The sequence below is a fragment of the Hylaeus volcanicus genome, chromosome 2 (genome assembly GCF_026283585.1).
Source record: "Hylaeus volcanicus isolate JK05 chromosome 2, UHH_iyHylVolc1.0_haploid, whole genome shotgun sequence".
NCBI lineage: Eukaryota > Metazoa > Arthropoda > Insecta > Hymenoptera > Colletidae > Hylaeus > Hylaeus volcanicus.
Window position 1 is genome coordinate 20,955,211 of NC_071977.1, and position 22,599 is coordinate 20,977,809.

General features: G+C 36.9%; 1 protein-coding gene across 1 annotated transcript in view; it reads right to left on the minus strand.

Moving 5' to 3' along the window:
• Nucleotides 1-665: 665 nt before the first annotated feature.
• Nucleotides 666-22,599, minus strand: part of LOC128884964 (low affinity immunoglobulin epsilon Fc receptor-like) — a 189,877-nt gene continuing 167,943 nt past the window's right edge. Inside the window, exons 5-7 of the mRNA XM_054138690.1 lie at nucleotides 9,699-9,811; nucleotides 2,270-2,505; nucleotides 666-1,198 (exon numbers count right to left, since the gene is read on the minus strand). Coding sequence (XP_053994665.1) covers nucleotides 1,081-1,198; nucleotides 2,270-2,505; nucleotides 9,699-9,811 — 467 coding nt within the window. The 3' untranslated portion in view covers nucleotides 666-1,080. The remainder of the gene's footprint in view (nucleotides 1,199-2,269; nucleotides 2,506-9,698; nucleotides 9,812-22,599) is intronic.

A 22,599-nucleotide genomic window follows, 5' to 3' on the forward strand; every position in this document is an offset into this window, starting at 1 on the left:
AGTTGAATGGAAGATTCTTGGATTTTGCTTAATGGAAGATGTGGCAACTCTCTTTTGATAAAAGCAATTATATAATTCCCTTCATTAGTAGCTACATTCTGTTAATGATTAGCCTTTGAGTTGTGAAGATTTTCAATATTATTTATCAATATATTTATCTTAGAGCTTTTTGAAATTTAGTATTCATTACAATTTGTCTCAGCTCTCTAAAAATAGATCAATTTATAATTTATAACAAGTAAATTTTTCCTAAAAAAAAACATACAGTGAGGGCCGCTCCGTGCTGGTGTTTAGGTGCATAGTACTGCATAGGTTTATCAATAATATCAATAGAAAATAACATTATGAATACTCTAGATATAAAAGATCTAATTAAGAGTTTTGTCGCACTTAAAACTAAGACACTAAATATCTAATAAATGACATATCGTATATATTTAAATCCAATCTGATATTGCATAATAATCGTTCTTTTGTAAATTCTCTATTTTCAAATACTTACACCTATATCTTACATTTATCCTAAACAACAATCTTTTATAATTAATTCCATTTTAATACACGAATTCTGTTTTACAGAACAAAATCTGACTTCGCGCAAAGGCGCGTCTTGTCCACGGAGCGGCTCTGCATCGACTACACCAGCATCATTTTTCTGTTTCCAGGTGAAAAACATCCGCTCGGAGGATCACGCTACTCGAGGACGAAGACGAAGCACAGGCTCGAATTCGCGAACGTTTCTAAATCGATAGATCGCTGCGCGCGCATTGTCCTGTCGCGAGACTTTCGATCCATCGTCGATCGGTTAAACTCAATCTCGACGTTACACGCCGGTCGGCCGTGAAACACACGAGAACACGATTGCGCGCACATAGTCACTTTTCATCCGGTCTCTTCCGGGGTCCCACAGAAACAAAGGGAAATCGATGGCGAAGCGTCGCGGCGCTACGTGGACGTCTTCCAGCGGTCGAGACCTTCGTGTATGACGCGCAGGTAACTAGATGCATCGTGGATCGAATCGCCCGCGGCTCGATGACTCTCGAATCCGTTTTTCGATCGTCGATGTACCGGCCCTATCGATCATTGCACTTCACATACGAAGAACGTTTCGAAGCTGCAAGGGCTGTCGTTCCACTTCAGTCCCTTGCCGTCTCTGTTCCACAATTCCAGGCAGTGTTCCTCCTCGCCGTTCTCGTATCTGGAGCACGGAGGATGAATTACGTTAGAAATGGTCCACGATATTAGGTATGCGAACATTTATTACGAATATTCTCGACCTGCGCGATTCATGCAATTGTAACGAAGCATATGGGCCTGTCTTATAATATTTCGAACGTTTTCTTTGCTTGAAGCCATGAAATTGGAAACAATGATAATCTACAAATGGTATGGTTTCGTTTCTATACGTAACTGATTCAGTCATTTGGATAAATTCGTTTTGAAGTGTTTCAGATATATTGTCAGTCTCATAAGTATTCGTATCCTCTCTGAAGAAAGTTTAAATTAAATACCAGGTTTGATATTTCCAACTAAATGATTCATTATAAATATGTACATAGATATACTTCACATATGTATATATTTATAATAAAATATTTATTTGGAAACATCAAACCTATTAATCAATTTAGACGAGTGTCTTCAATAGACATAAAAGGTACGAATACTTGTGGGATTGACGGTAGTTACACGCAATAACTACCCTTTACAATAGGAACATGAAATTGTATTATTAAACGGAGTGATCATAAATATATATATAGAATAATAAACATTGATTACCTACAATTGTACTTGCAATTGTTAACAGTGTTATAAACTGGAATTAATATTAGACATACTTATTGTGTAAGAGAACGACCTTTATTATTCCGAATAGATGAATAACCGTTTTCATCACGCAGATCAATATTATGTTCACATTTTAAAAATCTCCACTTGCAATTTCAAACCACCAAATTGTATATTGATACCTAATTCAACTAGAACAAAACGACAACAGTTCTCAGTGAGCACGCACCACATTTGACAGTTTTCCAAACTGTTGATTTAATCTTGTAGTATTTCATTTTAGATGCTATATCAGAGCACCGCGATGGTTTCAGTGCACCGCGAGCACACCAATTAGTGATACCACAGAGAAATGCTGAAAGCAACGTAACCGCGTCTCCCATGGCATCACTAATTTGCGTGTTGTCGTACGTTGAAATCCTCTTTTATATTTTGACGAGTAATGGGATCGTTAGGATAGTTTTGTGGCCGATTTTACCTGAAATTATTGGGTTCTCCGACGTTCCAATTTTCGAATGTGATAGGCCTGCCGTTGGCCATCCAGAAGAAAGTGCCCTCTTCGGCTTGATCCGTGCCAGAGGTCCAGAAGTGCTCGTGTCCGAGGCCAAAGTCTTTAATGTGCTTTTCCAGCCTGTCGTTCTCTTCTTGCGAAGCTATGCTCGCCAGATGCATTCCGTGGTACCGACAGTACTGGGACGCCCTGTACCAGTTCGCCTGGAACACGAGAGAAAAAATTAACCCTTTGCACTTCGAGGTATATTATTGCAAAATGTGTAAACAGGAGCTGTGTTGACATCTAACATTAAACGATAGAGCAATGGGTGATAGAATTCTGGATGAGAAAATAGATCATATTAAGAATGCCTCATTCCTAAATGACTTCAGCAAGAATATAATATAAGAAACACTAAAGAAAGGAAAATAAACACAATAGAAGAGCAGTAATATTGACGAAGAGAGAGAAAACGTTCTTTCAACCATAGTTACTGATATTCATTTAATGTTTCGTTCTTTTAAGCAACAGTCTTAGCGTTGGTCATATATCTTCTTAAATTACACCATTTCATACGGAGTGTGCTTATTCGTCTACTTTTCTGACACGAATGTTCCGTATTGCCTGCTTTCTAAATAGCACCTTATCTTTTCCTGCTATTTGAATAGAAAGCTTCAAAAAAACAATCATTTTTTTTAAGAATTTGCGTAGGTTTATCCTGCTTAATCTCTGACAAAGTTTCCCAGACTGACGATGTTCCCTCAGAGGGAACACCCGAGTGCAAAGGATTAAAGAAATAATCAAATTTCAGTCAAGCAGCTTGAAATATAAATTTTAAAGTCATCGCAGTTCCTGTCCTCTGTGGTTTCTGTTTCCTTCTCTCTTTTCCACTGTAAACGTTTTTATTGCTATCGTTACCGCGTATAAACGTCGACGGATTTTACCCTTGTTTATAAATATACGTGTAGGGTGTTGCACTTTGCCCCTGCGCGTTCAGCGGCCGTCTATTAATAAAACATGAGGGACAGATAATTTTCTAAATTATTCTAATCTAATTATTCTTAAAGTTTTTGTTGCCGACGGCGTTCAACGTTTGAGCTTCGCGGGGGACGATGAAAAGTTACCCTTCAATTAGGTATTCGGCGGGCAACGTATGCGAATATCGAATTAGGAGTTACGGTCGAACGTCATACGAGTTTAATATGCGCATTTCAGTGATGATAACGACTCAATTTTCGGATGACGTGACTTCATTCATTCATTTCAGTGATGATAACGACTCAATTTTCGGATGACGTGACTATTTAGCACAGACAGAAAATATGAGATGCAGAACATTATTTTTAGAGAGTGATTCGCAATACTGAAAAGCTGGGTTGTTAAATTAGCCTATGAAATTATTTAAATTCCGTTACACACATATTTTAATCTTTTAATCGATCGACAGACATTCTGATTTTTGTGACTGTACAAAAATTACTAAAAATTAACTAATCAAATTTTAAACTACGACAGGAAGAGTATGAGATAAAATACTCTGCATTAATCAGCAAAATATCGTTGCACGATCGAATCACAAGAACAGTGCAAAGGTAGGAGGTGTAGGTAGACGGATTTCGAGGAACATCGATGCAATTGTACCAACGCTCTATTTATTACACTTTATTTGCATTCTTCCCGGGTCACACGCGATTTTTCGTCTCCTCCATTCCCCGTTTTTTCTGTTTTCCTCCTGTTACGGAGATGAAACGCGTTGGTGCCTCGAGTCCACCTACCACTGTAGAGAGCATTCCTCCGAATCGACACGAAAATCGCATTCGACCAACCCGTGGCGTCGCACGCAAATTTATGACGCAACGGATCTTTGGCACCCTCGCAACGGCCTTACCGTGTGTAAAAAATATCGACAGCCCTACGATTCACTGCTATCGAGGAGAGTAGTTATGCGAGGTGTTCCATCTTCGATCGATTCGTACGGATACTATAGTAGAGGCGTGTCAAAATCTTTTTTTTGTCTCTGTTATACCATCGTGTCGCAAGCAAACATATTCAATGTTGAAAGGGAAACGATCATTTCTAAGAAATTAAAAGACATTTTTTGTATAAAAGGATGTATGCAGGTAAAAGAAATGTTATATGTAAGGATGCTCACATTTGTAGCATAAGAAGGCAATGATTTTGTTTAATTACAAGAATGCACTATTTATTCTTCATCTTTGGTGTGTAAAATATTAAATGTAATCATTTAATATATAATTACCCATGGTAAAATATTAAATGTACTCATTTAATATTTTGTCGTCTAATTAAGAAATGGAGAATCTGTAACATCAAGGGTAAACAATTATTTTATTTTATTAAAGATACTTAGCATCCCTTTAAATGCATCAAAATTAACATAAAATCTGAAACAGATGTTATTTTTAAAATTGCAGAACTGTGTTGATGTTTCAGATGGTCTATTCTTAATTATTCAAAGAAACTGTCCAAACATAAATACTGTAGTAGACACACAATAGAATTTACATGAGATTTTTATTACCATGTAAAATTACAATATAACTAATTTTTTTAATTTTAAATGTTTACACAATCCTTTTTCAATATAGAAGATCCTTCGGGATCTAGCTTTTCTCAAAATTTGTATTCTTTTTGCTTCCCATAAAAATGACTACGATAAAGGCAATGGTTTCAGGGGAATATAAAGTGTTCGATTAATCGAATACCCCTTTAATTCATGTTTTAATACCACTAGCGAGTTTATTCGTAAATTACTATCCCGAGTCGAACGCGGCGAAAATGGCGGTTCTTTATGGGAGGGTAGGGCATCGAGGGCACTCGTTCTGTCCAGCAAATTACCCATGGCAATCGATGAACGTGAAAAGAATTATTCGCGATCGCGTATCCGTGCGTCCAAGTTCTTTCACGTAATGACTCTTTACGTTGCCCGCAATAAAATAGAAATCGCGTATTTAAGCCTGTTTTACATTTCGCGATAGCATACTTTATCCTTTCCGATTCGTTGAACTTATTTTTGTTTCACGTCTCCGCGACTTTAGAGCGATCGATTTTCATTCTTCAATTTAATGATGATTCGTGGCCGTCAACAATAGAGATCAGAGTTGATTGTGAACCAATGACCATTTTATGGTTCCTTCGTTAGGATTACAGCAGCTTTAATTGCACTTCTAATGGTTCCTTAGCTGGGCCATTAGGGGATCATAGGCCTCTAATTGGACTTCCGTATACCATCTTTAATTGTACCTCTAATGGGTCTAGGTTCCCTAGTTAGGACACTAGGTGTCAAGGATCCCTGGTTCGACCTCTAGTGGTTCTGGGACCTCTGTTTGGACTAGTGGGGCGCCATAATTGATCCACAAGCGTTGCGTAGTTGTATATCCAGTATGTCTACACCAGCCTACGGTGTTTGCTCGGCTATTACTAATTCTAACGATGCTAGACGAACAACTAGGGGAATATATGCAAATTATCGACATACGCGTGTAGTAACTAATTATCAAAGAGTCTTAATTTTGGTCAACCCTAATTATAATATTATTATTATAATTAGGATAATATTATTTGAAATAAACGAAAAGATTATTCGATTTTAATTGTGCAATCAGAATCTTAATAATTCAAACGAACAACAACATTTCGGTCACTGCATCGTGGCTCTCTTGTGGTTTTAACTTACATTTCCAACTGTGTTTATTTTTATGAAAGCTAATGCACATTTGTTGGCGTACTTTAACACAGAGCATACATATTCCACGATTACAAGTATGGAATTATCATTCATTTTGAATTGAAACATTGAAATATTTGTTGAGGTTTTAGTTCATAAATAAAACACGAAGGATCGAAATGTATCCGATTTAAACATATTTAGAGTCGATTACAATTAAACGTGAAAGCTGACGTTTAAATATCCATAACGACCACGCTGACAAGCGTATTTTCCTATTAAAAAAAAAATCCTAAAGCTCTTTATGGGAATCTTTTTATTTACTTTGTATTAAATTTTTTATCGTAACGGTCCTGTAATGATGAAAGTTTCATATGCGATATAGAAGAAGCGAGAAATCTGACTGTGTTTCCACAACGAACAATTCATCCTTACCAAAGGCAGTTAGCTTTTTGCATCGTTACCGTTCGTCCTTCGTTACAGTGATATCTCTTTCGCGTTCGTGTATCATCGCGAGAGAAAGAGCGCCGGATGTTCTACCGCGAAATAGCTCCAAAATGGAGGCATAAAGGTATATAAACTAGACAGGGTGCTCCATTACAGTTGGCAAATGACCGCGCAACAAGCATTCCCGTATATTTTACGCGCGATAGGGCGAGCGTAAAGAAACGGGGGCCTGCGTTGCATTTGCATATTTCGCGGCGCTGTGCCATTGAAATATTTCTAATATTACTCGTGTCCTGTCCCCGTCGAGCGTAATGCTCACTTCTCCGCGGAATGCGGGTCCACTGCTCGCTTCAAATCAAACGTATATCCATACGCGAGTCTGGCAAATGGAATTTGCAAAAGTGTCCCAGTGGCCATTTTCGGTTTCCTCATTATATGTTTCACTTTGATCGTAGAACTTACTCTGGACGAACATTTTTCCGTGAGGTGTCTATTTGCAATATAAAGTCAAGAATTAATATACTCCATTTAATGAAGGTAAACTTATGTTTTCGTTTCTATCTCGCAGTAATTTTACTTTGACGAACGCAATGGAATCATGTATAGCGAAAGCGTGCATGTAGTGCAAAGGCTATGCTTTTAAACATTCATCGGATTACTTCATATCGTAACTCACATTTGAATGTCATGCCTTAAAAGGAAAAACGTGGCGTCATACCTGTTAGAATAACGCCAATCTAACGGAAATGTTAATGTCCTTCATTGATACATCGCGTGGCGATCATTGCGTTAAAAGAAAAATCTTCAGTTTGTTATCGTTGTTATATGAATGTTTTATACCAGCGGCAACGCATTGTTTAGGTCACCTGATTTCACTGTTATTTTTCTAGAATTTTTTAAGTTGAATCAAAGTTTCGTAAGGTCGTGTCAAAAGTTGTTAATTCTGGAAAGTATCGAACGTGTTAAAATAGGAACACCGTGCCACATTTGCCCTCCAACGACGATCAATTTTCAGAAGCGCTCTTGACCCGTTTATTAGACATGCACATTTAGTTCAAACTGCGTATTTCCACCCAAACGTAAAACAGTGTGACACTACCAATAAATCCATTTCTCCTGGCTAATTAATTCAACATTGTTTTACTGAATCATATTTTACTTACATTAATTTTGTGTGATTTTATTAAATTGTATTCAGTAACAGATAAATTAATTTTATATTCACAGTATAGACAAGCATAGTTTATATAATATAAGAGTTTACCCATGTCCATTTCTTCTGGCTAATTAATTCAACATCGTTTTATTGAATCATGTTCTACTTACATTAATTTTGTATGATTTTATTAAATCGTATTCAGTAACAGATAAATTAGTTTTATATTCCCAATGTAGACAAGCATAGTTTATTTAATATAAGAGTTTAACCTTTAATTTGGTTAATATACCAAACTTGATCAGTCAAAATTCATACAAATATATAAATACAAACTTGAGAATATGTCCAACCAACTTCGAAATAGACAGCAACATAAATGAATTTTATATTCACAGTGTAGACAAGCCAAGTTTATTTAATATAAGTGTTTAACCTTTAATTTGGTCAATATACCAAACTTGATCAGTCAAAATTCATACAAGTATGTATATAATTACAAACTTGAGAATATGTCCAAATAGACAGCAACATATATCTACTTTCATATACAATAGTAAAAAAATACCCAATACTAAAAAAATTCAATTTTACCTGTTGAAACGTGTCACCCACTTTCAGTGCGCGTTTCACTAACCTAGATCCTCAAAGTTTTCTATCGCCCAATCGCGAAATCACTGACAAATAAAATTTCAAACGATCCTCTAACGCCTTTCCAAATCGTGGTCCCGTGTTTTCGATCGTCTCCGCCTAAAATGGCAATCAATTCAGATAAATCGATCCGACAACTCTCTCTTCGCTGCGAGTTACCCACCTTCCTCGACTCGCGAGCAACGGAACCGCATTATTAAGACGGATTTTGCAATAGTGTGTCCGGTCCGCGGCCTTGCAACGATCTCTTTCGAAGGTGGGTGGAAATGACGTCAAGCGTTCCTTCGAACGATAAGTAGGCGGTTTCATAAGAGCCACCCGTTGGCGTTGTCCGTCTCGATCCTCATTGTAATCGGATCAACCAAGACGAACATTGTTCGGAATCCCCCTTTTGTTTCGCAATCGAACAATGCCCCGTCGAGATATTCCGTTATTATACATTTTCGTCTACACAGATTCGTGTTATAACAAAAGTTTACTTCTTCATTTAAATACCTACTCGTGCGATCCGTCTTTGGTATTATTTTCTTACTTGGCTCGGAGCCCAAGCTCTCGGTGTATGCAAACTTTAGTCGAAAACATTGTTTCGTGGCGAAAAAAAAAAATGTTTGCGGAATCAGTCGGAGTATTAGATTAACAGTAGGTTTACGGAGATTTTTTATCAGATTTCTATTATTGAAGTAATGCTTTAACAAGTGAAGTTTTTACTAAAATTAATTAGGTTTATTTACTTAAAGTTATTAGGAGTCTTGAACAAAAATGAATGTTTGTTTCTATATAACTTTGTGAAATTTGGAATGTGTCAAAATGATCATGTACCGTAGTGTTAATAAAAACGTTGAAGAATTTATAAAATCAAATTTTGTTCAACTAGAACTCTTCTGAATACAGAATACGATGCTATCGTATCACGATTTTTGATGATCACTTTTTCCAGTCTAGAAATAAGATGGATTTTTAAAGTAGTTTATCCACCAATAAAACATAATGTACCATTTTATTAAAATTATTTGCCAAGTTATCTTCTACGTCAACCGTATACGAACTCTGTTTTCCATTACTGAATCCAAGTCCCCTCGGCAATGAAACACGCTGCGCGTTGTCGAAGATTTATATGCCTCTTCGTCACAAAATTGGCTATCAAACGACGAATGGAGGTTTCGTCGACGCGATAGACTGTCGATCCGATCTGAATTTTACTTCTCCGCGAGGAAGCTACCTCGGTGGGCCCTCGGTCGCGATCGACGAGATCACTTTCCTGCGTTCTTTCTCGCGTTTATACACAGCGTGCAGGGGATGCTCGCACAGCCAAGTGAGTAGATCGATAACAGGCTGGTCTGGCATTCGATGCACCGTAAAGTGTCGGAGACGGTGAGCCGGAAAGTTACGAGCTTGGAAATAATTTGATAAAGTCCGGGGGGTCGCATCGGCGGGACAGCTAGATAAATCAAAGTAACTGGCAGGTGTTGTACCTTGAAGAAGATCCCCAGGTAGTATCTCTTCTCTCCGAGCTTCAGCAGCGGCATCGTCCATCTCGAGGCGGCCAAGGTGTTGCTGTGCTCGTCCACGCAGTTCGGACAGTCGTCTGTTGAAAAATAAACAAGGATAACGTGAATCGAATGTTAATTAAACGTGACGTGAATTATGAGGTAGTCTATTGTCGTAGAAACTGATTGTTGAAAGAAATGAATTATGGCTATGGAATTTAATTTTTTGAGGCACACGATTGTAAAATAAAAAGAAAATTCAAGCTGCACAGAAGAACACTGTCAATAACTTTCTAACGCGTTTCGACTTGTACACATTTCTGATTCCACTTATTGTACTTTTAGCGTTAGTTCATAGTACTGCTACATGAATAAAAAATTTTGATGAAACAGTAAAGCTAAGCAATAGGTGGGATAGTTTTTTTAATCCATCTAACTTCAAAGAGATAAGTTTGGACTCGCTTAGTTTGAATAATGCTATCTTTAGAGTCAAATTACCGTTCAAACTGTTTAGTCGAACGTTAGTATTTTGACACAGAGTTTTTCAGTTACGCTCTGAAAGCTTTAAAAAAATAAAAGAAAAAATAGGAACCATTTTACATAGTGGAATAAATGAATATTTCTTGTAGTATTTTATTATAATACTTTTAGAATGCTTGTCAAGAAGTTGGCAAGTTGGACAACGAAAATGGAAATTAAAAAGTCGAGAGTAACTTTGAAACTCAAGTTATTTATTCAATATTCTGTTGAAATTAATATGGAAACATTTTGTTGAATTTTTCATTGGAGCGATGCAGTTTTATATCCATGCCAAGTAGCAAGAATGTTTTAATAATACTATTTTATTATTGAATAGAATTAAAAACTCCCAGGAAAATTCTTTAGGGAATACAAATTTTTAAAGCCAAACTTGTATAAACGTTCATTCTTAAAATATACTGAAAGTAGAATACCATTCTAGTATAAGAGGATAAGCCGTTTTTCCTCTTTAAGAAAATTGATTAAAAAAAACTGTTGGATTTGCGCGTATTTAACAAAGGCATCACGATGATACCCTGTTAGGTACAAAGCGCAGTCATGCTTCGATAGAGTGCACGCTATACGTCATGTTTATCAAAGTAGTCTGGCATATTTTCATTACTCGTAACGTGTCAATATTGTCGACTGGCGCATCGTTAAAATTATTTGAAAAATACCGTTCGTCACAGGACCATTTAATATAGCGTGAATTATTGAGAAAGTTGGAGATAGAAAGAGAAATTTAAATATTTGTCGCAGCATTCAGTTCTCTCCACACCGTTACTATTCCATCAGAGCCAATAATGTTGATGCAAAATTCATTCGTGAAAATATTACAATTTTATTAAATGTAGAAATTTTCATTCATATTCGTCAAGGGAAGTTTGCTCATGTAAAAATAAATGGAGTTCATTCAGTTTATATTGTAAACAATTTAATTAAGTTTCGACTACGTGTATTCAGTCATGTTTAAAATGTATAAAACTAAATAATAGACTAATACTGATAGACAAAAGGTAATTTTATTATTTTTCATTCTTGATTGAGTTAATCGATAAAGCAATGGATGATAGAACTCTGGATGTAGAAATAGATCGTATTAAGAAAGTATAAACTTTGATTAACTATGTCGTTGACTGATAATATGAATTCTGACTGATGTTAAAGTTTAAACTCAAATTCCTCCAAACAAAACATTCAATCTGACGCAATTATTTTAAATTTTGCGACATGGATACCCTAACTTCCACCTAGTGCCATTCCAAACACGATTTCCCGCCAGCGGTTCTTTTCTATTAGTGTCGAAAGAACGAAAACGCGTGAGTTTCTCCAAGACGCAGTTAACAGCCGTGACTTCTGTTGTTTGCGTTTCTAATCTCCTGGTTATTCGCATTATCCCTCTAATCGTAGACGTAATAGATTTCTCCGCTCGTAATCGACGACTACCCGAAAAAAATACAGTTACATCCGAACGCAGCGCGGCACGGCGACGTTTCTCGCGCGTTATGCAACGCGGAAGAGTCCGCGCGCATAAGGAGAAAAAAAGAAACCTATTCTTTTCTTCCACATTTTCACATCGAGCTCTAGTTACATACTTTAGGCCTGCTTGTTAATTTAGTTTGAAATCAAACTGCATTTAATGAATCTATTCCAAGTATTACATTTTGACTCCCCTTTCTTATTATAATGTCAGGGTGAACCAAAAGTTCGTGCATTTTTTACGTTGTTTCAGTTTGTGCAATTTTTTGAAGTCATTAAAATTACTTTATACGCAAGAGTTATATATCATTTTGTAGCTTTTGAAAAGTTTTTTCATATGTAATTATTAACTACACTAATTTATTGACCGTTCTTCTTTCGTTTTAGTAAAATCATGGAAAATTTTGAGATTTAAGTACTTTAACGTCACTACTCGAATCAAGAGTTTAAACCTACTGAATATCATACTTTCTTTGCTGCTTTAGTAGCTTTAAACTCTTGCTTCCATTAGTGACATAAAAGTACTCGAATTTCAAAGTTTTCCATGATTTTACTAAAACGAAAAAAAATTAAACGATCAATAAATTAAGGTAGCTAATAATTAAAACGCTTGCATATAAAGTAATTTTAATAACTTCAAAAAATTTCACAAACTGAAACAACGTAAAAAACGCACGAACTTTTGCTTCACTCTAATATGTATATTACAGCTGCGCTTTCTTCATTTCTGAACGTTAATATTCCCATTTTCATTCTTCAACTGTCGTACTCAAACTGTCTTAATTAAAATATTCTAATCATTCCGATTCGTTACATTACTTTTATTTTTTCAAACTCACCTTTCCATTTCGTGTTCTTAATTCTATTCTGAACCTCTTATTTCCTTTTTTAAATTTTCTGGCAGCGAGTAATCTTTAATATAACAATGAAGTATTATAGTATAAAGAAATAATTAGCAACAATATTATACTCAAAAATTTAATTGAATCGATCTTCAAAAGTTTGTATGTACGCCCAAAAACACAAGGATCGAAAACACTAAATTTCGTTGCTTTTAAATACCAATAAACACTTATATGTTCACATTGGGTGTAAAAAGTACAACAATCCGGAATTGTCCAGCCGTACCGCCCTCGAGGAAGGACGAAACGTCGCGGCAAGTGAAAATTCCATTATTAAAGGCACGTTCGCGGCGCACTTTTGGCCGTAGTCTTTCGAACCGTTATTTCGCGGCATAATTCTCGCTAAGGGCGAAAGTTTTAATGTTCCCGGCGATAAAACACGCCTATGGAAATGAGGAACTTAACGGAAAGTTCGAATTATATAGACTGTAAAACGAACGTGATTCCAACGCCGCTCTATGACATAAATAATATCGCCCCGAATCCGGCGGGTTTCTCGAATATACTTTTAGCGCCGGTGGAGCAACTGGCAGTAACGTGGGCAACCAGAAACTTCGATTACTTTTTTTCCTCTCTTTTTAACAGTTGTAGAACAACGCCGACGAACGGGGGTATCCGTGGCATGCCAGAATTAGGAAACTCAAACGGCATACGTAACGTGGCGTGCCAGGGTACGCATTAAAATAAATTGGTTCGCGGAGTTCGGCACAAATATTGACCTTCGTTGTTACAGTTTTTTGACTTAGGTTTTGGTGAGGGTAATACGTTGTTTCAATCAGAACTCGTGATGTGTTATATCTTTTGAAGTGACCAAAAGGTTTGTAGGAGGAATCATTTCAAAGATTAAAAATCCTGACACTGTTTTGTTGAGATAGAGATTACTGTCTTTCTACTTTATGCTATTCCTACTCTTAACGCAACAGTTTCACCACCTTACATAAATAATGATTTAAACATAATATTTGTTGACGACACATGGTCACATAATTAATCAATAGGACATTATAAACTTACTATTAAAGTGTTCGGTCATCTCTCGAAGAGAATCCAATGTTGACGATCGAAGTCGTTTATTTGGATAGTTGTGATAAATGCACGAATAAAATGTTCCGTACTTTATGTAATTTCAAAGGCACTTTATAACTTCCTCAAACGTTAAACTTACAAAGTTGTAAAGGCTATCATCGGGTTGCGCAATGTCAATGAGATATTTTCGGAGATCGATCATCGAATTTCTCCTCGTTTGCCTCGAAGTAACCCGTTCGAGTTACGAACTGTCATGTTGGTCTTTATTAATGTCGAACGTTACGCAAAGTGCACGATAATTTCACTTTTCCGTGAGCTTCGAGTACTTTTATATAATAATAAAATGAATTATCGGTTGTTACGAAGACTCCTAAGATCGGCTTACCGAACCGTGCTCTTCGCTCGCTATAGAGGCCACTGACGACGGAAAAAATATCGTGTAAAAATAGGGGCTGGACAAATGTTTGTCCTTCGTGGGTTAACCAACGCCGGCTTTTGTGCCAACGAAAGAATACATGCCAACAGAGAGGTTCTCGTTTCGATCAGAGGTTTCCTTGTATACCTTGTCCTCTACCCTGAGTTCTCTTCTACTCGCTTTATTTTAGCGACCGGGTCGCACAGGATTTTTTATCTGGCGTAAAAAAGCAGCAGTGGCCATTGAATTTAAATAAAGAATCGTACTATCAGTCGCAAAAAAACAGCAGTGGAAATTGAATTTGAATAAAAGTATTGTCCTAGTAGACCGAACGGGCTCCTATTCTAATTCTCTTAACAATGCATAACGTTGAAGTAATTGTTACGTTTTTCGTAATTGCAAAGGTATTTTTCCTTGGGCTATAGGAAATACACAAATTTTGTTCAATACTTTTGAAATTACAAAGTTTACAAGAATGAAGCACGTGATTAAAGGTCAGGAAGTGATTAATCCTTTCAACTTTGAACATTTTTTTCTTAAATATGAGCGACTAGAAATTTCAAGATAATTTTGTGGTGATAATTTTGAGAATTAAAAGTGTTTTTTTCTCATCAAATATTAAATCAGAACTAAAAATCGCTATATTGAGAATTATCATGGTGGAATTTGTGACGATAAACAAGGAAGTCTAAGATTGCAACTTAATATTAGAATCTATCAATGGATATCTACGACTGTTTCACACCGTTCCTCAAAGTTGAAAGATTCATATAAGTTCAAGTATCGTTGCAGTAAATTACATGCTTTATAAGTTACGTTATGTAATACATGAATACATTCTGTAACGGAATGGCTCCGAGTGCAAAGTGTTAAAAAATCGATAATAACAAAATAACCGTTTCGAGAGTACCAGTATAGATTTCCCAAAAATATTTCCCAATTCAGCAAAATAATTTCTTTCCGCCAGATGACACACATTTCAACGAGCATTCGCTCGATCCCATCGCCAGGCTGTTCGGTCGCGCCGCTCATTAACCATTCAATTATCTCCTCTTCCAGCTTCCAGCGCGATTAATCCGACCGTGAACTAGTCAGAAATTCGGAATTTTCAGTGGACATCGCTGCCGCGATTAGACGCCACTCGGTAGCGTAATCGAGCGCGATAATACGAGGAAATTGCATCGCGAGAAAGTTGCTCGGAGTGTCCTCGCCGTGGGGGCTGAAAAAGAGGGTGGGCAGGATCGTCGGGTAGGCGAACGAAACGCCTTCCCGGTTTCGTTGCTGGGCTAATTAGGACGACGTTCTGCATATTTTAATAATCGCTTCGTTAATCGCCCGACCGCGATCCAGGACGTACCGGAATACGTCATCTCGCATTAATATTCAACGGATCTTTTAATAGACACCGCTGGCTCTCACTTCCTGTCCCACTTCTTTCTTTTTTCCCCGCGAAAACGCCTACCCGCGGGGATTCCCCGTTTCGTATTTCGATGTAAATGCGCACGAAGAGTCGGTTTCTTTAAACGGTCGATCGGATGACGGGGAAACGCGTTTCTCGTTAGTCGTTCGCCCTCCAGGTATTCCTAGAGTGATTCCAAGTATCTATTGGAATCGTGACGCTCGCGATTGCTGGCCAGCGATATTGAATTTCGCCAAACACCCCCCGGGTGATTGTTTGGTTATGCGGCGGTTAGCTCAACGCGCGACTTCGAGGTTACGGTCGCGTTCGCGGTGCGAGCTATGATTGTTTCAGAACAGCCTGATGCTCGCGGTTCTGTGGGCGGTGGAATTGCTCGAGCTCGGGTGAATCTGGCGACGGAAGCTCGATGACTGGACATATTAAGAAATTTCGATATTTGGTGAAATTTGATTGAAATACTTGTAATAATGTAATTTAAATTACATGATCCTAGGGGTATTGGAAATATAGGGGTTTAAAGAAATATTGAGCTTTCATATTGTGAGAATTTAATTAGAAGTTTTATAGTTTCCAATTATCGAAATGTTTTGTTTAAAGAGTTTAAAAAGTTTAAAGTTTCTTTACTGGTATCAAAACTTATTTAAATGTGATTTTTAAAACGCATAGCCTGCGTAAGCCACGCTTAATTTTTTTCGAGACCTCTCCTATATTGAGCTGTCTGGAAAGTCCATGGTACAGGTTTGAATATATATATATAAAAAGATATACATGTCGAATTGAGTTAAAAACAAATAACATGTATACATTCCTTAAAAGGTGGAAAGGTTGTGGAACAAAATGGAGCCTATGTAATTCGACAAATATATATCAAAATTCAAACGTGCCTCTGAATTTTTCTTAAAAATTGACACGAATTTTCTGGACAACTCAATAATGTACAAAAAGTAAACAAATATTATATTTATTTCATAAAAGTTAGCTTCGTTCTAGCTTCGAATATTCTCAAATTTTGGTTAGTTCAAAATATTTTGCACTAAACGAAAGACGCGTGAGTCCTAGATAACTGTAACAAATATTTTTTACGCAAAAAGCATTTGCATCCCTTAGTAAAGTATCTCTGAATACAACCCGTGGGAAAATAATCGCCAGATGAAAAGGAGCAATAAATTTGTAATCAACGAATCAGGTAGCTAATCGATCACGTGTACGACGACTTTCAATTCACTCTACGATCACGATGAAAATATACTTAATGGATTCCTGTTACACGTGATCTAAAGAATGTCCGCCGCACGCGATTCAAGCACGTGCGGTTCATTAGAGAAACATAACGGTTGAAGAACGAGATAATCATATTCCTAAGGCGTGTTTGAAAATCAATGCGGACCTTGAATAATGCGTATCTCGTGAATCCTGTACGGTAAAATCATCTGAGGAGAAATCGTAGTCGATCTGCGTGTCACGTGCGCGCAATGACCGGTATGCAATTCGCTTTTTCGATATAAACCATCGCGGTTGAAATACGTGACGCGGTGCAAGTGTGCGTTCCTGGCCACTCCTTGAAATTTTCTATTGGTACATAATAGAACCTTCTATCGATCGGAGAAAATGTTTGTGCGTTACGTGGAGGAAAATACTGCTGGAAAATGACGTAAAGGGGATACGAGGAAAAGTGAGAGGAACAGGGATGGTTGCGTGTAGCTTAAGAAAGATTGATTGACTCGTCGATGGAAAGAAAGTCACACCGTGGAATTGAATTGCACGCGTTGGTATTTTCTAAAAGTAAGCAGCTTACTTACAGGGTAACCGTGTAATTAGTAGAACAATCGGTCCAGAAGGCATTGCTAGTCTATAAGTAAATCGAATTCTTTTCGTAGGAGGTTTGCCTTTTGCGAAGATTGAATCTCATACTCTACCGGGTACATACACGTTCGATCAAGGTATTTTAATGGTTTCTCTACGTAGACTGCTACTTTGTTTCGACGAAACGCATATTACGTCACGTTTATGCAGGCAATTCTTGCGCATTCTCGAAGAATTTGAAAGTATTCTCTAAAAGGTCGATGAATTCAGCTTGATGTAAATCGATGAATAGAACACGTGTATCAGTTTTTTCCACTTAAACGCGCCAACGATCCAACTATATACGTAACACAGTAATATTAAAGTAGTGGAGCAGTCTCACGATCCAATAATTCGACACCCTTATATAATGGTAGTTTGATGTCTCAATATTTCAATGCTTCAGCTCCCTATCGGCTAAAAATCTCAATAACTAACGCATTACTCTCACACCCTCATATTTCGATAGTTTGCTACACCAGTACCCTAATATTACAACTTTCCAACTCATGAAAATTTCAGAACTGCGATTATTTAACGCTCTGATACCTTCAAAACCAGAAAAAACTCGTTTTTATATTCCAAAACTTCAGCTCTTCAACTTTCGAGTGTTTTAGTAGTTCAACCACTCAATTCTTGAATGTGTCAGTACCTAAATTACTCAGTACTACTATAATTCGATATCCCAATGCTCTAATGTCTTATCTATTTAATTTCTTAAGGCCTCAGTACGTCTGTACATCAATACCCTACTACTTAGATCTTAAGAACTATGACTCAGAAGAGATTATTTTCAGGAGGTAATAACAGAGCAGTACAGGAATATAAATCGAATGCCAGATACGTGTTATTAAAGTCGTTAACTCGATTAAAATTAATATCCAAAGTTTTCTTCTTGAGAGAAAGAAATCAGTGAACACGTCACTCGAAAGTCTCGTGGTAACTATCGCAAGACACTTCGAAGGCGTCGAAGACGAGAAAGTCTCACAAATTATACTGACTCTGTAAATTTAAAAAAGAAGGAGAAATTCTTTTGCTTTCAACAAATAATACTTTTAAAGTAATAAAAGAAAAGTATACTCCTACAGTAAAGAGATATTGATGATGAATTTAATAATATGTAGAAACATGTGTCCAAGTTATCCACACTTTTCAATATAAAAAATTTAGAAAACACTAGTGTTAGAGAAGAATCCAAATTTTTAGACAAATCTGGATAAAATATCTACTGGAAAGCATTTAGTATCGAAAGAATTTTAAGACTATCGTATATCGATCCATTTCAATTCTTTTCGAGGTTCAGAAGAATGATTGCTACTCACTCAGAGGGACGTCTAATATCATCTATCCGAATTACGTTTCATTCTGCGCGGTTTCGTTTCATTTCCTATTCATTCTTCTCTCCCAAGACCAAAAAAGTGGCCGATCGATGTCGCTTCACTCGTCTTTTAGCAATTGTTCCTCCACTCGTTCACCTAACTCACTGTTAAATACCAGGAACGTTCGACTCGGCGCTTTTGAAACGGACAACCCTCGTTTACACTGGTTTCGTTTCGGGGGTACAAGTCGCGCGATAAAAATTACACGGTATAATTAACGAATCAGGTCCGACAAGCTGCGGGATATCGTAGTCAGCAATAGGCAATGGTGTTGTTTCGCACAATGCAGCGTTCACAATGCGCCAGACCGTAATCCATCGCGTGAATTTACAAATCCGCAACCGGCCATTACTGGCCTTAAAAGCAGTCGTTTCAGCGTCGACACGTCCGATATAGAGGACGTTTTGTTGGCCAAAATACGTATGGGATTTACGGAAACAAAACGTCGCGCGTTATTGATTCGCTATACTCGAACCGAAGGTATCGCTTTTTGCTCCATCGTTCCTTCACAATATTCGACATTGTGCGGAAATTAAAGGAACGTCGAATCTCATCGAGGTAGGAAAATATTCCATAATTTCGTGACGTTATGCATTTTTTTTTTCCTGATAATTTATTGTACGGCCGAATGAAGATTCAGAACATCAAAGCGATGGCTATTCGAGCCATTTTTAATATCGTCAAAGGCGTGCGCGATACTTTGAAACATTTTCAACCAATAATAAATAATAATTAAAAGGTAATTAAGAATTAGAAATTTTATAATAATACAAAGAGTTTTTCATCTGTTGTATAAAATACTTGAAAATGTTAATGTACGAGTCTTACAAAGCAAATAATTAGAAACTAAGGTACTGTTACAAGAATGAGGGAAAAGGGGAATTTGTCGTTATGTACATTTTGTAAATTTTATTAGTTTCTTTTTTATATAACAAGGGAAATTCATGTATTGTTTAATCAACACTATTTCGATTAAAACTACCCCTCTCTAAGTTCGAAAAATACCCAAAACTAAGTGAATTGGATAAACAATGACTATAAAGCATACCACTCAAAGAATAATACAAATAATAACAGAAATAACAGAGAAAATGACCCAAATTTTCATGTACAAACTATTTCATTTACAGAATACAATCACTGTCAAAAAGATTGTTATATTTTCCAAAAAAAGACATTCCTTCGGTAAAGTTTAATTTACCAAAATCCATCGAATATTTTCAAAGGACAATCGACGGTTTAAAACGCGGCGCGATAGTCGAGATAAAGCCAAATTTCCAGGGTAAATATTAGCACGACCATACACGCTGTTCGCTCCACGATGACATTGCTGTTGCCACTGAAATGTTAAATTTGGAGTAAAGAATGACTCGTTAAACGTTTCGTCGATGAAATTTTTTGATTTGTCGTTTCACGCTCACCATTGCGAAAAGGTTTGTTATTCGTTTATGAATGTAATGATACGCCGAGTCGAGGGCGTGGCCGTTTTCATTCATGCTTCGGGACACGAAACGGCTCACAATGTATGCATTTATTCTCTTTGACGCCGCGACCGAAATGACGGTGGCTGTAAATGAGTAATCATTGATTTGGAGAGCTGCATAATTTCATACAGCGCTTAATGGAACGGTGAATTCGACCGTGCGGTATTCGATTGTTAATCGATGACAGAGGTTAAGTAATAGAACATGCATTCGCAATTGAATATCGGTATTTTCAAACAGCTTGGCACGCGTGGGCGTGATGATCGTTAACGCGTAAATACATTTTAATTTCCTAATAATTCGCGTAATTAGCGGGGACGATATAAAACGTTGCGTACATCGATTTCGGTTCGACGCGCTGATTAGGGATCGTCTCGCAAATTCAACTTGCCTGTCAGCTATTTGGAACGCGTCCAATGTAGCCTATAATTTTATGAGCAATGCTTAACCGAATTTGCGGCTGATTACAGTGACAGCCTGGTCGTGAAGGATGAAATAACTTTGCGTTGTAACCGATAGTAGGAAGAGAGAACGTAAACAGATTATAAATGCTCGAGCAGTTCTAGGAACAACTATGGACAGACCGAGGAGAGGGTAATTTATACTAATGATTGACTGTTCGGTTTCTCTTTTTACAAGTGTCTATTAAGTCTTTTAATGCGTGCCTTTAAAGATGTTTTATTGATTCGGAGAAACGTCCTGTCGATCAAGAGAAGAGAAATTCGTACACGAATAGTATAAAAATGAGATGTTCACGATTCTTGAAGACCATCGTTAAAATTTCAAATTGTCACAATTTTTTTATAGTCTCAGACAGATATCCTTGAATTTTTATTTTACTTTCGCAAGACATTACGACTTCGGTGGGTTGCCTCAATATGAGCCGTTTATTGCACAAATCGATTAACTCCAGAAAACAAAAAGTTAAGAAACGCAATGAAATAATGTACATTGTTTTTCAAAATTCCCTTTATAATATAAATTCAAATATTGTAGAATACATAAATGCAGATGTAGCTAAAGATAAAAATAATAAGAAGGAATAGCAAAAAATAATCGTCAATAATGTTACAATTTTTATGTGACTGTTACAATTAATCGATTTGTGCAGTCAACGGCTTATATATTTGTCTCCCTAATTAATGAGTGATCGTTTATCAGTGAACCACATTTTTGATATTTTAGAATTGATATTTAGAATAGATTTTTAAAATTAATTCGAGTAGAACTCGTTAATGTTTTTGGAAATTAAAGATTGCGATATTTATAAGAACAATTTTTTCGTTTTATCATGCATTTATTTCGACCACTTTTATCTCAGTTTCACGAGAAATTATAACCAGCGTGTAGAAGTCTATTATTGTGATATATTATGATGGATTAGGAGCCGTTCATCGCGTCAATAGTCGGTCCACTTTCCCAGCTTGAGGTAGCCGAGATTAGGCTCTCCTTATCGGGCTTCTTAATTAATAAAGGTTAACTTGAGCGAGGAGGTATTTTTCCACCTATTTATCTCAATTCTTCGCGGAACCAGGGCGCAGGAGTGCGTCCTGGAAGATGCATGGAGTGGAAAATTTAATCTGACAACTCCGCTGGAAACATTCTCCCGCGGAAGTGCAGGCCTTGAAAGGGCCACGGGCTTTTTAAGGCGGCTTGAAAATTCTTTCGACGTGAGGAAGATTATTCCGGAAACTCGAAAGGCGAACTTCAAACTCACGATTAAGTGGGCTGCACAGGCCTACATTGACATCATAGCTCCATCTGCTTTCAGAAATAATTTCGTCCGAAAGAAGACGCGAATTCGCGAGATGAAACCGAAATAAACACCCGCGCAGTGTTCCAGAAGTGTAAACACGAAGTTAACTGTTTAATGAAATTTATAAAATGAAATAAAATGTTCCTGACTAATGTTCACGAGATGGTTGGCTTCGAGATGCTGCGCCACAAAGTTCCCATTTCCCGTTCCCATTCTCTGTCTTAAAACCTTTTGGAATCGAAACAAAGTTATTTAAATAAATTCTCTGATGGAAAATATCGTGGTGTATACATCAGAAAAAAATATCATTATAAACCAATCTGTTTTAATTCTCAAGATGTATCCAATATTAGTGAAAAAAATATGTATGGCTAATTATAAATTAAAAGTAAAGATCGTTTAAAAATGTTTAGAATATTGCTCGCAAAAACTGACGTATATCTTTTCTATTACTCTTTTTGACTAATGAAATTATGAAGTATTTATTTAAATCACTGCTTCGTATCCTCAACAGTTTTGAAGGGAATATTAGAGAGTGAAGCTCCAGAGGATAGTTTCATCTCTTAAACTTGAGATACCGCAGCTGAACAAAGTACACATTCCTTATTCTTAACCACTCCACGAAGCCGAAAAGTTGTATCAAAATGAAGCAGGAGTATACTCC